The 14,948-nt window shown below is 33.8% G+C and overlaps 2 protein-coding genes across 2 annotated transcripts in view; one reads left to right on the top strand and one right to left on the bottom strand.

Moving 5' to 3' along the window:
• Positions 1–14,948, top strand: part of LOC149415737 (uncharacterized) — a 176,178-nt gene that overhangs the window by 46,122 nt on the left and 115,108 nt on the right. The gene's annotated exons all lie outside the window — the stretch shown is intronic.
• Positions 1–14,948, bottom strand: part of LOC149415738 (uncharacterized) — an 87,032-nt gene that overhangs the window by 20,590 nt on the left and 51,494 nt on the right. The window contains exons 7-8 of the mRNA XM_089642194.1: positions 13,747–13,900; positions 9,307–9,416 (exon numbers count right to left, since the gene is read on the bottom strand). Coding sequence (XP_089498320.1) covers positions 9,307–9,416; positions 13,747–13,900 — 264 coding nt within the window. The remainder of the gene's footprint in view (positions 1–9,306; positions 9,417–13,746; positions 13,901–14,948) is intronic.

Raw genomic sequence — 14,948 nt, 5'->3', positions numbered from 1 at the left:
CCTACCCCTGCAAAAACGGCGTGATGGTTAGTTAGTCAGACGTCTTTTGCGGCAATTTTCAAAGCTACTAGAAATTTGTTTTGTTTTAATTTTAACATATTCAGTACAAACGTTACACTGTTTATATTATTATTGATTAATAATTTGTTTTAATTTTTTTTTGTCTATAATTAAATTGTACTTTGAACGTTTCACCATTATTAATATGTTTCAATGTAATTTTAATAACATTTTGAGATTGACATGTTTGACAGTTGTCACAACATCGTTAGTGTTAATTTTGATTAAAATATCGCTGGATGTTGTAACTAACCGACTTTGCCCGAGTTTTTGTTGTCGAAAAATATATTTTTTTTTTTTTTGTTTTAATCGAAGCTTAATGCCAAATCACTATTTTGATTAATTTTTATAACGAATTGATTTACATTATGAATACAAAAATATATGCTTTAGATAAATTAATCTTCTTGATAATGTGCAGGAGGGCAGTCCGTGTGATTGATAATCCATTGTTAACAGACCTATTGCCATATCTAATGTACCGACGCAATGTGGGCATGCTGAGTTCTTTCTACAGGTATTTTAATGGATCCTGCTCTAATGAGCTTTTTGTCTAAGACGGCTTGTATGTGGAACGAGTTCTCGGCATCTGTTTTTCCTCATTCATATAATCCGGCCCTCTTCAAGACCCGCACTAATAAATCAGCCCCTCTCTTAACCCGCCTCACAAGGCTGCCCAACCGGGTGGCGACATAGCTAACCTGCCTCTACACTGTATAGTCAGGGGCACTATTGTGAGGTCTCACATGTTAAGAATAAGCTACAAACCAAAAATGTGTATATTCTTGGTATACCTAATATTATATTGTAGGTAAAATCGTGTCTAGAAACGTTCAATTTCAAGCACAAAACTGGTTTTTATTTATTTTGTAAATAATTTTATAAGAAAGCAATAAAGTTAATCAAGTGAAACTGTCACAGACAATCTTAGCTATAATACTGTATTTTTTTAAAGTTGTTTACTTTACGCGTTCATACATTTCTATTGAAATTTTTTTTTTTAAAGTAGTTTACATTTATATTTTTTATTGAGTTATTTATTATATAATTTGTATTCTACTCAAGCGAAACGATAGGAAAACCTTCAATTTATCTAAAGCATATTTTTTTGTATTCATAATGTATACCAATTCTTTATAAAGATTAATCAAAATAATGATTTAGCATTAAGCTTCCCCTTAATTTTGATGTATATTAGAAATACGTTTTTATGGACATAACGTCTCTCGCGTTTTCTCAAATAGTCGCTCCACTCGACATCTCCTCGAATTTTCCCGTTTAAAGTATCAGTCATTTAAAAAAACATTATAAAGATAAATGTTTAAGCTAATTCATTAGAAGGTCTTTGTCGATATTTACATTCAATAATACTAAATTATTCTCAAGTATTACGAGGAGTCAGTCATGTCGCAAACCATCTGTTCGTAATACCTGTATTAATTACATCAGAGCCGGACTGTTCTGTATTGTATATAAATTTTAATTTGGCCCCCACGTACCCAATTTCTACGGACATATAACAGGTTTCTCGTTAAGAGAAAGCTACAAGCCAAAAATGTGTATATTCTTGGTATACCTTATATTGTAGGTAATAGGCATTAAAATCACTTGACAAACGGAGTCTAGAAACGTTCGATTTCAAGCAAAAAACCGGTTTTTATTTATTTTGTAAATAATTTTATAAGATGGCAAAAAAAATTATCAATTGAAACTGTCACAGATAATCTTAGCTATAATACTGTATTTTTGAAAAGTTGTTTCCTTTACGCGTTCATACATTTCTATTGAAAAAATATTTTGCTTCATTTATATTTTTATTTGTATTCTACTCAAGCGAAGCGATAGGAAAACCTTCAATTTATCTAAAGCATATTTTTGGTATTCATAATGTACACCAATTCGTTATAAAGATTAATCAAAATAGAAATTTGGCATTAAGCTTCGCCTTAAAGATAATTTATAATTATATAATTTCAATTATACGCTAAAACTCTACAAACAAATTTCAATACACACCAAATATCACTTACAAACCATTTAGACAAGCGTATGAAGAAAACTAATATTACTAAATTACCAGTGAATTGTCACGACGTCATTTCGTAATTATATATTATTAGACAAATGCAGGTGCATGAACACTGTTATATTACGATATTATTATGAATTTACTTAAAAGTTTATCAGGAAGCGTCCTGCAGTCCCGTTTTTACCGGATTATCAATATTTTGAAGACATTTTTGATAAATTAGCAATACTCATAATTATTTTTTAATGATAAATTATTGTTTATAAGACAAGGTTTTTCATGCATAGCACAAAGGATAACAAATTATTGTAAGCAATAATTAGTCGCCTGAAATATCCATACAAACTGAAAATATCTACCGAGTAACCTTGTCTTAAAAACATTAGCTTGTCATAAAAAATAATAATATTTGACAAGTCAAAATATTTTCACCAACAAATGTAGATATAATATGTCTCGAAGCCATCTAGCGGGAAATTTAGAATTAACAAAGCCTTTCCTACAAAAAATAAAGTTGGTTTTTAACAGGTGAAAAAATATAATATGCAGTAATTGTTGATTGAAGTACTAGTACATATTGAATTATTCCAGAGCATTTGACTGGACATCAGAAGGTGCGAGTTCAATTTATTTTTACTCGGGAGATATTTTCAATTTGTATTGATATTTCATACGACTATTGCTTCTAATAATTTGTTATTCTCATTTTTGTCCTTGCGCAATTCTTGTTTGATTCTATTCGTTTTGGGTGACAATTACAAGAAAATTACAAGTATTTTAATGTATATTACAAATGTGTGTACGTTAAATTCGGCTCTGTGCAAGCCTATCTGGTTAGCACGTGAATCGCCTGAGGCAAATTGTAACTACCGCGTTTTTTCCACACACCCTCCCACTTGGGCAACATACGAGGTATTGCAACAAACTTCGACTACATCAGCAGCTACGAAACAAACATCACAACTACTAACGATGTTATTGGCGAAAAGATTCGTTTTTGGGCACTTCTAAATAAATCTTTTTTAATGTTAATACCGCACTAGAGGTTCTGTTCTCAACCGTCAGAAGCGAGTGACATCCTATGACATCCTTAATTCGGGTATGTTGTGGGACTGAAGGTAGTAGGAGGGAAGGGAGATGGGCAGAGGAAGGTGGTACTTACTTAACTATTCAGATCTGCTCATCAAACGCGGCTAAAGATATTTAAGAACCCGCATTCCAAATTTCTAACACTTAAAGTTTTAAATAAAAATAGTATTATGTCATTTTTAAAAGATTTATTTATTTTGTTTATTTAAGTGAAAATATATCACAAAATATTATTTATGATACATTATTCCCAATAACGTTATTAAAATTAATTTAAGGCGATGCCATACGTGGTAATGCAAAATCATGTGTTTTTGGTTTGAAAATTTAGTCGCCTAGAAATGTTTCAGATGCTTTAATTAAATACTGCAAGTAGAAATACATCTTGACCTTTAAAATAATCGAGTATTTTTTATTATAAGTCTTTTTATAAGCCCAGAAAAAAATAATGTATAGGCCTATGAAAACAGCTTTAAAGTTTAAAATCTCCTACTTACGAACGAACCCATTTTCGGTTATGATTTTATTGTATAATGTGGCAAATTAAGTTATTTATAAAATGATCGGAAAAAAAATAAATATTTATGCCTTAACATCACAAAATAAAATAAAAGGCACTTTTTGGCCATGTTTTTTTCTTGCATAAATCAAAACAGGCGGATGGTGTTAAGCGGGAATTTAAACCTTATCGTCATCTACGTAAGGGTTGTTATTGATAGCGGCTCAATTTAAAATACTACACGACGTAGTGCATCGCCTTAATATGAATTGAAAAGAGTGTTCAAAGATGACTGTAAAGATAAATAATTGATTTTAAAACAGAATTAGCAAAGTTAATTGAAAAATATTTCGTAAATACATTAATAAAGATATATTATGAAAGTAAGTGTACAATGTACGTGCCGCTATAACTCAGAAACGAGTCCCGATACGCTCAAGGGAGTTATATGGTGTGGAAGCCCTCTATCCCTTATCCATGAAGAAGGTTCGCGTTTTTACCCGAAGGGCGTGCTTTTGAAGATATAAGGGCTGTAAGTTTGGCACTCTAGAAATTTCTAAAACAGTTCAGAACATTCGAGAGAAGATAATATCTATACATTTGTTATGCCAAAACGTTAATTATATGAAATTCCCTCCACAAAAAACAATCGCTAAGTAAGCTACAAAAATTATTTAAAACACGTTTTGTTCTGTCATTTAAGAGGAAGCTACAAGCCAAAAATGTGTATATTCTTGATATAACTTACATTGTAAGTAATAGGTATTAAAATCGCTTGACAAATGGAGTCTAGAAACGTTCGATTTCAAGCACAAAACTGGTTTTTATTTATTTTGTAAATAATTTTATAAGAAAGCCAAAAAAGTTAATGAAGTGAAACTGTCACAGATAATCTTAGCTATAATACTGTATTTTTTAAAAGTTGTTTCCTTTACGCGTTCATACATTTATATTGAAAAAATTTTTTTTTTTGTATTTTACATTTATATTTTTTATTGAGTAATTTATTATTTTATTTGTATTCTACTAAAGCGAAACGATAGGAAAACCTTCTATTTATCTAAAACATATTTTTATTTATTCATAATGTACACCAATTTGTCTTAAAGATTAATCAAAATAGTGATTTGGCATTAAGCTTCAATTAAGCAATTTTTTCAGGCTCGATTTTTTTAAAGTTGTTTCCTTTATGCGTTCATACACTTCTATTGAAAAAAATATTTTTTAGTATTTTACATTTATATTTTTTATTGAGCAATTTATTATTTTATTAGTATTCTACTCAAGCGAAATGATAGAAAAACCTTCAATTTATCTAAAGCATATTTTTTGTATTCATAATGTACACCAATTCGTTATAAAGGTTAATCAAAATAGTGATTTAGCATTAAGATTCGCCTTAATATGTTATTGGCATGAAAAAATTCACAGCGTATCTTTAAATGCAACTAAAGCATTTGTCGAGAGATTTTTGCTCTATTTTAAATTTTATTAAATATTTTCTCAAATTTTCACTTAATTATTATCGTTTTTTTATTATCCCTTTCAAACCATCTTTGAACGTTACGAGATTTTGCCAATTTTTTGTTGTTTGTGATTGAAAGTTTTAGGTTATAAGGTAATGCGTTGTATTGCGAACGGAATAGGGTCGAATTAGCTCAGTGGTAGAGTCCCTAGATGCGATCGAATATTTTTCTGTTTCACATTTGTAGTTTAATATTGTATTTAAATGTAATTTTTAAAATCCTTTTATTAATGTAATGACATGACTTAATTCAATGAAGCCAGTAAGTCTAAGACACACGGAGAAACATGAGCATTGCTAATTCTCTTTAAATTATTGGTAATCCGGTTAAAAATGGGAATGCAGGCCGTTTTCTGATAAACTATTAGTAAATTCTTAACACATCGGAACACATGTTTTAGCACCTGATAACATACAATGAGGAAATGCGGAAATACTGTGATTTTTATGTACACGTGTTCCGACATAGTGTTAATACGCTCGCTACATTCGTTAAGTGCCTGCAATCCCGTTTTTAACCGGAAAACACAAGGTACGCTATCGCATTTCATCGTGGAATTAATAAAATATATTTTGTTTCAACTTATTTCTCCTCGTTTTATACGTTTTTTTCGCGCAAATTTCGACGAAATGTTTTTATATAGTGCTCAACTGTGATTGGTGTATTTGTGTAAGTTCTGTGTTATGATTGGCTGCCGAATTCTCGCGAACTTCAATCACCATTCTACATTCTATTGGTGAGTATATTTTTACGTTCTATTCTATTTTTAAATTTAAATCTGACAGTTAACAATATTGTGAATATTGATGATTGTGTTTTGGCTCTCTGGCCAAAGTTAGTAGGATTATTTTGCACCCCTGATAAGAACGGGTCGTTTCTTTTACCCGTTCTTGAGGTAATTTTTTCTGTGGAACGATTTGCCGGCCTCTGTGTATCCTCCCTCCTACAAAATTGATCTCTTTAAGACTCAAGTGAAATATTTCAAACGAACCTCCCGTTTCTGCACAGTGTCAAGAGTTTTTCAGCTATTTCGGGGCTCCAGACGAGAGGTGGCTGCCAAAATCAACTGTGGGCGCACTTGCGATTTGTACAGCGTCAGCAGTTGTGTTTTATCTGCTGGCCCTGAGTAGTTAACTTGACCCCGTGCCTGAGCTGGCCAACTCCAATGAAATATTGGCAATATCAACAACTCTAGCCACTAGAGGGAGCTAGTGTAGAATGTTGACTTGACATCTCTTTCAATGGCGGATAATTGAAATTATTTAGTATTTTGTGGCGTTATTTTGCACTTTCTAACTTGTATTTTTATCAATATTGATTAAAAAAATATACAAAAATGTTAAAAAATGTAGGTTCCGTGGTTCTGCTAAATAATAAACGGCAAAAAATACTCCCAAGTCGTTATTCGAAATGTAAAACGTTGTTTACACCATGAAAATATAATTATTAAAAAAAACTAGTTGACATGTACCCGGCGTTGCTGCGGGTTATCCTTAGGAGATAGACATATACCATAAAACACTTTTCTGTAGACATTTTTAAGATATACAATTCCGCAGTACATTATTTTGATGTATCTCATAAGGTTTAGCCAGCGTTAGCAATGTAAGCGCCCGAAAATATATTTTTACGACTTGATTACAAAACATCGACTTTTCTCTGCTTTCTATAAATATAATATCCATGTATTATATATGTAAACCTTCCGGAAGAAATTCTCTAAATGATAGTGAAAACCCTATCAAAATCTGTTACGTAGTTTAGAAGAACTAAGCGTGCAAACAGGCAGACGCGGATTTTATTTTATACTATTTAGAGATAAATTTATTTTAAGGTGTTCAAGTTTATGTAAATATTTTTTTATGCATTAATATTATAAAATACATAAACATCTTTTTGTGCAAATTTTCTCACAATTATGTAATCGTTTTTACCTCTTTAAACCATCACAGACAGAGTTTTGATATTGTGTTGATGCATTGCAAAAAAGCAGTGAGGTCGTATGTGGTAATCTAATTTAAATTTGTTTTCGATTTCTATAATTTACAAATCTGAAATAAAGAATAAAATTTCACATAGAATCCATTAAAATATATCAGAAAAAACCAAGGCGCACAACTCATGCTGCTAGGAGGCGCTAGTGAAGCATGTTGCCATCAGAATGTATAGGAAACGTCAGGAGTTGGAGGTATTGTTAAGAGGAAGCTACAAGCCAAAATGTGTATATTCTTGGTATACCTTATATCGTAGGTAATAGGCATTCAAATTGTGTCTAGAAACGTTCGATTTCAAGCAAAAAACTGGTTTTTATTTATTTTGTAAATAATTTTATAAGAAAGCAAAAAAGTTAATCAAGTTAAACTGTCACAGATAATCTTAGTTATAATACTGTATTTTTAATGGTTGTTTCCTTTACGCGTTCATACATTTCTATTGAAAAAAAAAATTTTTTAGTAGTCTACATTTATATTTTTTATTGAATTATTTATTATTTTATTTGTATTCTACTCAAGCGAAACGATAGGAAAACCTTCAATTTATCTAATGCATATTTTTTGGTTTTCATAATGTACACCAATTCGTTATAAAGATTAATCAAAATAGTGATTTGGCATTAAGCTTCGCCTTAACAATATAAGGTATTTACTTTGTTACACCAAGTTACACCGAGCAATTTATTTAATTCAAACGCCCATATGGCTTATACATACAAAAGATTTTTTTAATAAAAATGACGAGTTTACATAATATATAAGGTTTAACAATGCAAGGGTTAATAAAATATAAGTAACATGAAACATAAGAGTTTACGAAACGTAGGTAACATGGAATTTAACTAACTAACCATCACGCCGTTTCTCCGCAGGGGTAGGCAGAGAGGACGGACCGCCAAACATCTCGGTCACACCACACACTCCTTGCCTCATTCACATTCATACATACTCTTCTATTATTCTGACTCTTGACATGGCCCGACTCCAGTATCTGATTCACTTAATCGTGCCGACTTCTGCTACCATTCGCATAATATATTCTTTTTACACTCCTTTTTTTGCTCATTCGCTCTACACGCCCAAACCATCTAAGCGTCCCTTTCTTAATCTTACTCATTACGCTTGCTTCAGCCTTGCACTCTTTGCGGATCTCCACATTCCTCACACCATCAAACATGGTTTTACCACACATACGCCCCAGGGATCTAATTTCAACAGCATTCAGTCTACTTTCATCCTATCTCTGCCAGTTCCATACATCAGGGTAGGTACCAGCACTCCATTGTGGACTGCTAGCTTGGCTTCTTTGGACAATGTTTAGTTAGCGCCAACTGCGTTCAGTCCTCCATGAATGGAGTTCCCTGCATTTCCCCTTGTTTCAATATCTCTGTCAGCCTTCCCATCTCTCTAGAACATACTTCCTAAATACACAAACTCATCCACCTGCTCCAAGTATTCCTCAGCAACAACTATATTGCACACTGTTTTCGTACTCTCTCTTTCAAACACCGTGACTTTAGACTTACTTACATTCATCATTAACTCATTCTTCATACATACTTGGTTCATCCTAGACACGAGTGACTGTAGATCATCCATACTATTAGCAATCAGCGCCGCATCATCAGCATAAAACTTCTTACTTATTACCAAGTCTTTGTAATCTTTGTTACGAAATAATTGTTAGCAGATTTTTGAACATTACACAAGGCGTTCAGTCGAGTGACCCGTGTAGGTACTCGCAACGAATTAACGCTTGTTAAATCAATGGCGTCCAGTCTGTCATTTGGTTTTTTTGAATATGGAGTCATGTTGGGAATAAAAAGGACATTATACCGTTGGTCTTTGGCAACATCCATAATCAATTTTGTTTTAGACTCTTGTGACTCTTCGGGCAACTATATCCTCGAATCTGTATAATATCGTTAGTATGAGAATAATGATCGTGAAAAGCAACGTTTTCCCATGCTAACGGGTCCCGATATGGTGTCCTAATGGGGATCGGTATGAAAAAATCATCATGTAAAAAGTCCATTATTGAGGTCGTTTTCTCGTGAACTTGATTGCAAGGTTTTATAAATTAATATTGATGAAGGTTTAGTGACTTACCTGGATAGGTGGGTATCAGTTTGGCCATGATCCTTAGCGGGGTGTCCGCCGTTACCGAAACGTCGTAAGCGACATTTGATAGGATTATCAACTTCCACATTCCTTGGTAACTGGAAAAGAAAAGTAATCATTTAAAAGTACGTATTTTTATCGATTACGACATGAATCAACGGGATATTGTAAGATTTCAACCATTATTAAAATTTCATAGTTTGTAGTGGTGTTCCCCAAGGCTCTCATTTAGGACCACTTTTATTCAACTGAATTGAGCTGGGTCATGTTAAGAGTTAGAAAAAAATAATGGTGCATATGAATGTAAACGAAGCAAGTAGGCATTATCTCTCTCTATCAATCATTTATCAGTAGGCTAAAGGAACCGAAGCGTACATCAGATACCGCACAAGAGTCCCCACTGCTCGGAGCTAGTTGGAATTTGGAATCCTTAATAAAATTGGGAGAGTGCTCCTGAAAGGAGTGGAAAAGGGAAGGAGACGTTAAAGGGAGAGGTTGAAAAGTATCTGTCTAACACGGAAAAGACCCTTTCGAGCACTTTGATGGTATTTCATGCAATCTTAGTACAAGGCAACTATATCGTCACCCGTTTTGGCAATGTTGTGAGGCGGGTTAAGGAAGGGTTATCAGACTAAGTGTTTTCAAGCCTTAAAGGTTGGAATGGTCTTTTGGAATGTTTAGATTATGCGGAATTCACATTAAAAATGGCATCCCACAGGGATCAGTTGTATGTCCTACATTGTTTTTGCTATACATTATTAACCTTACGCAAATAAATTAATATTTTATTTCACACACGATTTGATTTGAAGTGACTCTTCGACCACATCGACTGTTGTTTTGCGTTTGATCAATAGCAAATTCCTCAGCTCTCAGTATAACAATAATATTATTTATTATAGCCTTTCGTCGAGTTCACTGCATTAACGCCGTTATTCAGGGTTGTCGCAGAAAAAAAGTTTTTTTAAGTTACCAGGTAAATCCATAGTTACAGGTACACCCGGGTTTCAAATGGCACACTAGAAAACTAGGAAATCGATTCATAAGGAGAACCCAAAAAAATATATATTTAAAAAATTTTAATTTGATTTTTACTTTGCATTTTTTTAAACCTTAGGGTTAAATAAACGTTTGCAAAAATACTTAAAATTATCGTACTAAAAAAACTTGACTAAATTAACAATTTACAATCCACACAAATGACCATGTACAATGTGACGTTAGAACGGGGTACCCCAGTAAAGTCATATTCTTTTTAACAAATGTAAACAAATTATTTAAAAAAAATCCAACTTAGGAATCAATTTACTCGAAAACAAAAGCCCAAATAAAAAACCTTTTACCTTGAAATCGACTTCAAATTTGATATCAATAGTTTTTGGACACCATGTATATAGTAAAAAAAATGAATAATAAAATAAGTTTCAAGAGATATCAATCTTCATAAATTGTTAATCTATTGAAATAGCTTTTTTTCTCTCAAATTTATTGTTTTTTAATCACTGAATGGAAATTGCCTAGAATTAATTGTGTTCCATACCGATTTAAAATACAACTGATATCGCTAATCATCAGAAGTGAGGAAAAGATGAGCTTACTTAGGGCACGCTGATACGCCCAAAACACATTTCTATTAATTTATATCCTCACTAGGTTTTTATCAAAAATCATTTGAATAATAACCCTGGTTAAACTCTACAGCAAAATCCCAGTCTCATTCAAAATTTTATTAAATCTCAAATAAAAAAGCTGGATTCAAAGGGTAGGTATTTCAGAAATAGAATATATACTGACATCAAATACAGACTGAAAACAAATTCTATGTAATATATTTATAATTCCTTTATATTATTCGTACCACAAAATTTTAATAAGATGTATGTAAATAAAATCCTCTGCACGGGAGATCTCAGTGAAGATTGGTTACAAAAGGAAGATATTAAAACATTTATTAAATTCTAGGTTTTATGGTTTTTTCAGTGTTTGACAACCCTGTGAGTGCATACAAAAGATTGATCTATTGTTCCTGACTGTCGTTCAAAGCGTTTATTTATTTAAATTAATTGTTAAACAAATACAGTACTCAATGAAGGTCGATAGATTTCAAACATTGCTATTAATATTATTGCAGACTTCGTTTGTCGACTTCCCAACCTTGCCCTTTACCATCTCCCAAGAGTGTGATGCAATAGTCTCAAAGAAAGTTGAGAGCAGTTGGGAAAATTAATTTATTCTGGCGTCCCACAGGGATCACTTGTATGTCCTACATTATTTTTGTTACACATTCGCAGCACAACTTGAAGTGATTTTGCGCATAATTGGCGCTATACAAATTATCCTATTATTATTAACTATCCCCGACTTCTTCTACCATTTAAATTCGCGTCATGTACTCTCCTTACCCTGCTTTCTATTATTTTCTTATTTATATTTGAACATCTTAATTCAGTCAACTCTTCAATCTCTTCTCAACTAATGATGGCGTCCCACAATGATCGGTTATGGGTCCTGCATTATTTTTGTTGCACATTTATGGCCTTTTATCGTGTGCATCAATACATTGTACGGGCGTAATACGGGCGGTTTTTATATTGGTCATAAAATCGTTATGGAATTCTGCTAAACTACTGAATAAAGCGATAAAAATCGCACTTCGATGACAATACTGTCATACACTGAAGAGATGAACCGTTATAAATGTGTTATCGGCCGCTTGTTCGAAGTAGACTCAATTTTTCCCTACTTTTGCTGAAATTGATATAATATTTTCAAAGGTCAAAATTCTTACTTGAACAAATAACCGATTTTATCGTCCGAAAGAACTAATTTAAAAAAATCTTTCGAATCGTTGTAGATCACACTTCTAAAAATTATTTGTTTTAGTGAGTCCGTGGTAGCTTTTTCTAACTCTTTCTCACATTCAATAAAGAATGCTGGCGTCCCACGGGGATCTGTTCTATCCCCGTCTTTGTTTTTATTGCACATCAACGACCTTTTGTCGTGTCCACTAATTCATTATTTTGCGGATGACAGTACAGTTTGAAAAACCCTCAAAGGGCACACGAACTCCAACACCTCGGAAGGTTTGAGAAAGAAAATGGAATTTTACCTCAAGAGGATTTCGTCTTGGCGTAGGAATAATCTAGTAGAATTTAATGTTTCATGATCCAATCGTATCTGATTACGAATAAAAGGATCGAGTTTAGGATCTAGTCTCGTTTCAGAAACAGTGTTACCAACAAGCCTTGTACGATGATAGTTTCTGAATACCTATGCTGTAATAAATCTTCCAGATGTTGACTGGCACTTAAATATCATTAAAAAAATCATTAAATTGTCTGTGAATGCTGTTGAATAAATGTCAACGGTCGATACAGCATCGTGAGACACACGAGTCTTTTGTTGAGGCAGAAATCCTCGCCTTACTTGAGATCTCACAAGAGTATAATTAATTGTTAGGAACTGTGATAGTTCGAGCGACGAGACATAGACGGCTCTAGTGTAGATAGATCATAGAGGTTGTAGAGTTATCCGACAGATGTCAACAGTGGTCGCCCCTCCACGGTGGAAATCAAAGTACGAGGAGCCACGAGATTTTGAGCAGATTGATGTTATGTCTAGGGAAATTTCCCTAAAGGAGAAAGAATTTTTGTAGAGAAATGGGAAAAAGCACGAAAACCTAGGAATGTTTTGACTTAAACTAACTAACTAACCATCACGCCGTTTCCCCGGGAAGTAAGCAGAGAGGACGGGACGCCGAACAACTCAGTCTTGGCACACACTTCTCGCCTAATTCACATTCATACATCGTCCCATACATACTCTTCTGTATCTCATGTCTTCCTCGGGTGTCCTTGACTTCTTCGCTCATTCGCTCTACATGCCCAGACCATCGAAGCGTCCCTTTCTTAATCTTACTTAGTACGCTTACATCAGCCTTGCATTCTTTGCTGGTCTCCACATTTCTCTTTCGGTCATACATGGTTTTACCACGTATACATCTCAGGGATTTCATTTCTACAGCATTTAGACTACTTTCATCCTTCCTCTGTCAGTTCCATGCCTCAATGCCATACATCAGGGTGGGTACCAGCACTTCATTGTGGACTACTATTAGATTTTAAAATCTTTTTCGTCAAAATTTTGGGGGAATTCAGTATTAGAGTACCTAATACAAAATCATTCTGATATCCAGGTAAATTTTTGGGCATACCATCACTTGTTTCGAGAATCAGAGAAATTTTGAGAGCATAATAGAGGGGACGTTAGACTCCAGGCTGTCCTATATGCGCATTCCTAATTAAAGAGTTTTTTTTTATGTAAATGAAAGACAGCGTTTTAGACTATACCAACTTTTAGAGATATACCCACGGCGTTCTTAGAGACCGTGCCGTAAAAACAGTCTCCGGTCAGTTCGAAGATACTCACGGTTGGCTCTGCCCCAGCAGTTCCTCTTCCAGAATTGGGGAGGCCTTTATCAGCTGCAGAGTGGCCGTGAAACCTCCGGGCTCTCCCGAGGACCTGACGGAGCCCGCGGAGAAGTTAGTCACTGAGGCCTCGTCCAGAAGGTCTATCTGTATACCTGGAAGTCATAGATAAATGTATATTAAGGCGATGCCATACGTAGTAATGCAAAATCATGTGTTTTTGATTTTAAAATTTGGTCGCCTAGAAATGTTTCAGATGCTTTAATTAAATACTGCGAGTAGAATACATCTTGGCCTTTGAAATAATCGAGTATTTTTTAGACAAGTCTGTTTATAAGCCAAGAAAAAAATAATGTATAAGTCCTATGAAAACTGCTTTAAAGTTCAAAATCTCCTACTCACGAACCCATTTTCGGTTATAATTTTATTGTATAATGTGGCAAATTAAGTTATTTATAAAATGATAAAAAAAATTCTATATTTATGCATGAACATTCACAAAATAAAATAAAAGGCACTTTTTGGCCATGTTTTTTTCTTGCATAAATCAAAACAGGCGGATGGTGTTAAGCGGGAATTTAAACCTTATCGCCATCTACGTAAGGGGTGTTATTTATAGCGGCTCAATTTAAAATATTACATGACGTAGTGTATCGCCTTAATTTAAAATTAAATCATTAATTTTTATGCAAACACCAATTATTATTTTATTCAAGGAGGTGTGGATGTTTTCACGCTTTTTCACGAGACTCTGAAGAAAATATTTTCTTCCAGGGTCTATTTCCATTTGTGGGGGATTCTGTGTTAAAGGACTTTTTAAGGAAATAAAGGAGACGAAGTTATGAGTTGAAGTCTGGGTGTCAGTGTGTCCAGGAGTAACCGACGTATAAATCATCCCTCCCACTGCGGTACAAGGCTATGAGGTGAAAGAGATTCCTGCTGGAGAAGTCTAAGGACCTCCCTCAACCTCAACATGCAACTCCATGAATCCGGCCACCCCTGTTAAGTAACCAAACATAGCAAACATCTTGGGGTGACCCATGGCAGAAAGCATACCCTAAAATAAAGTGGGAATCTAAACGACGTAAGTGAAGAAGACGTGTACAAAAATATTCGGCTCGTCACCCTACGTATTGGACGAACTTACGGTCGAATTTGCTCTGGCAGGCCAGGAAATTGGTCTTATTGCTTTATTTTAATTAT

This window comes from Hesperophylax consimilis, chromosome 17 (assembly GCF_061612785.1).
Source record: "Hesperophylax consimilis isolate HC1 chromosome 17, BYU_Hcon_1.0, whole genome shotgun sequence".
NCBI lineage: Eukaryota > Metazoa > Arthropoda > Insecta > Trichoptera > Limnephilidae > Hesperophylax > Hesperophylax consimilis.
The sequence above is the reverse complement of the archived record's forward strand: the minus strand, read 5'-3'. Positions and strand labels throughout refer to the sequence as shown.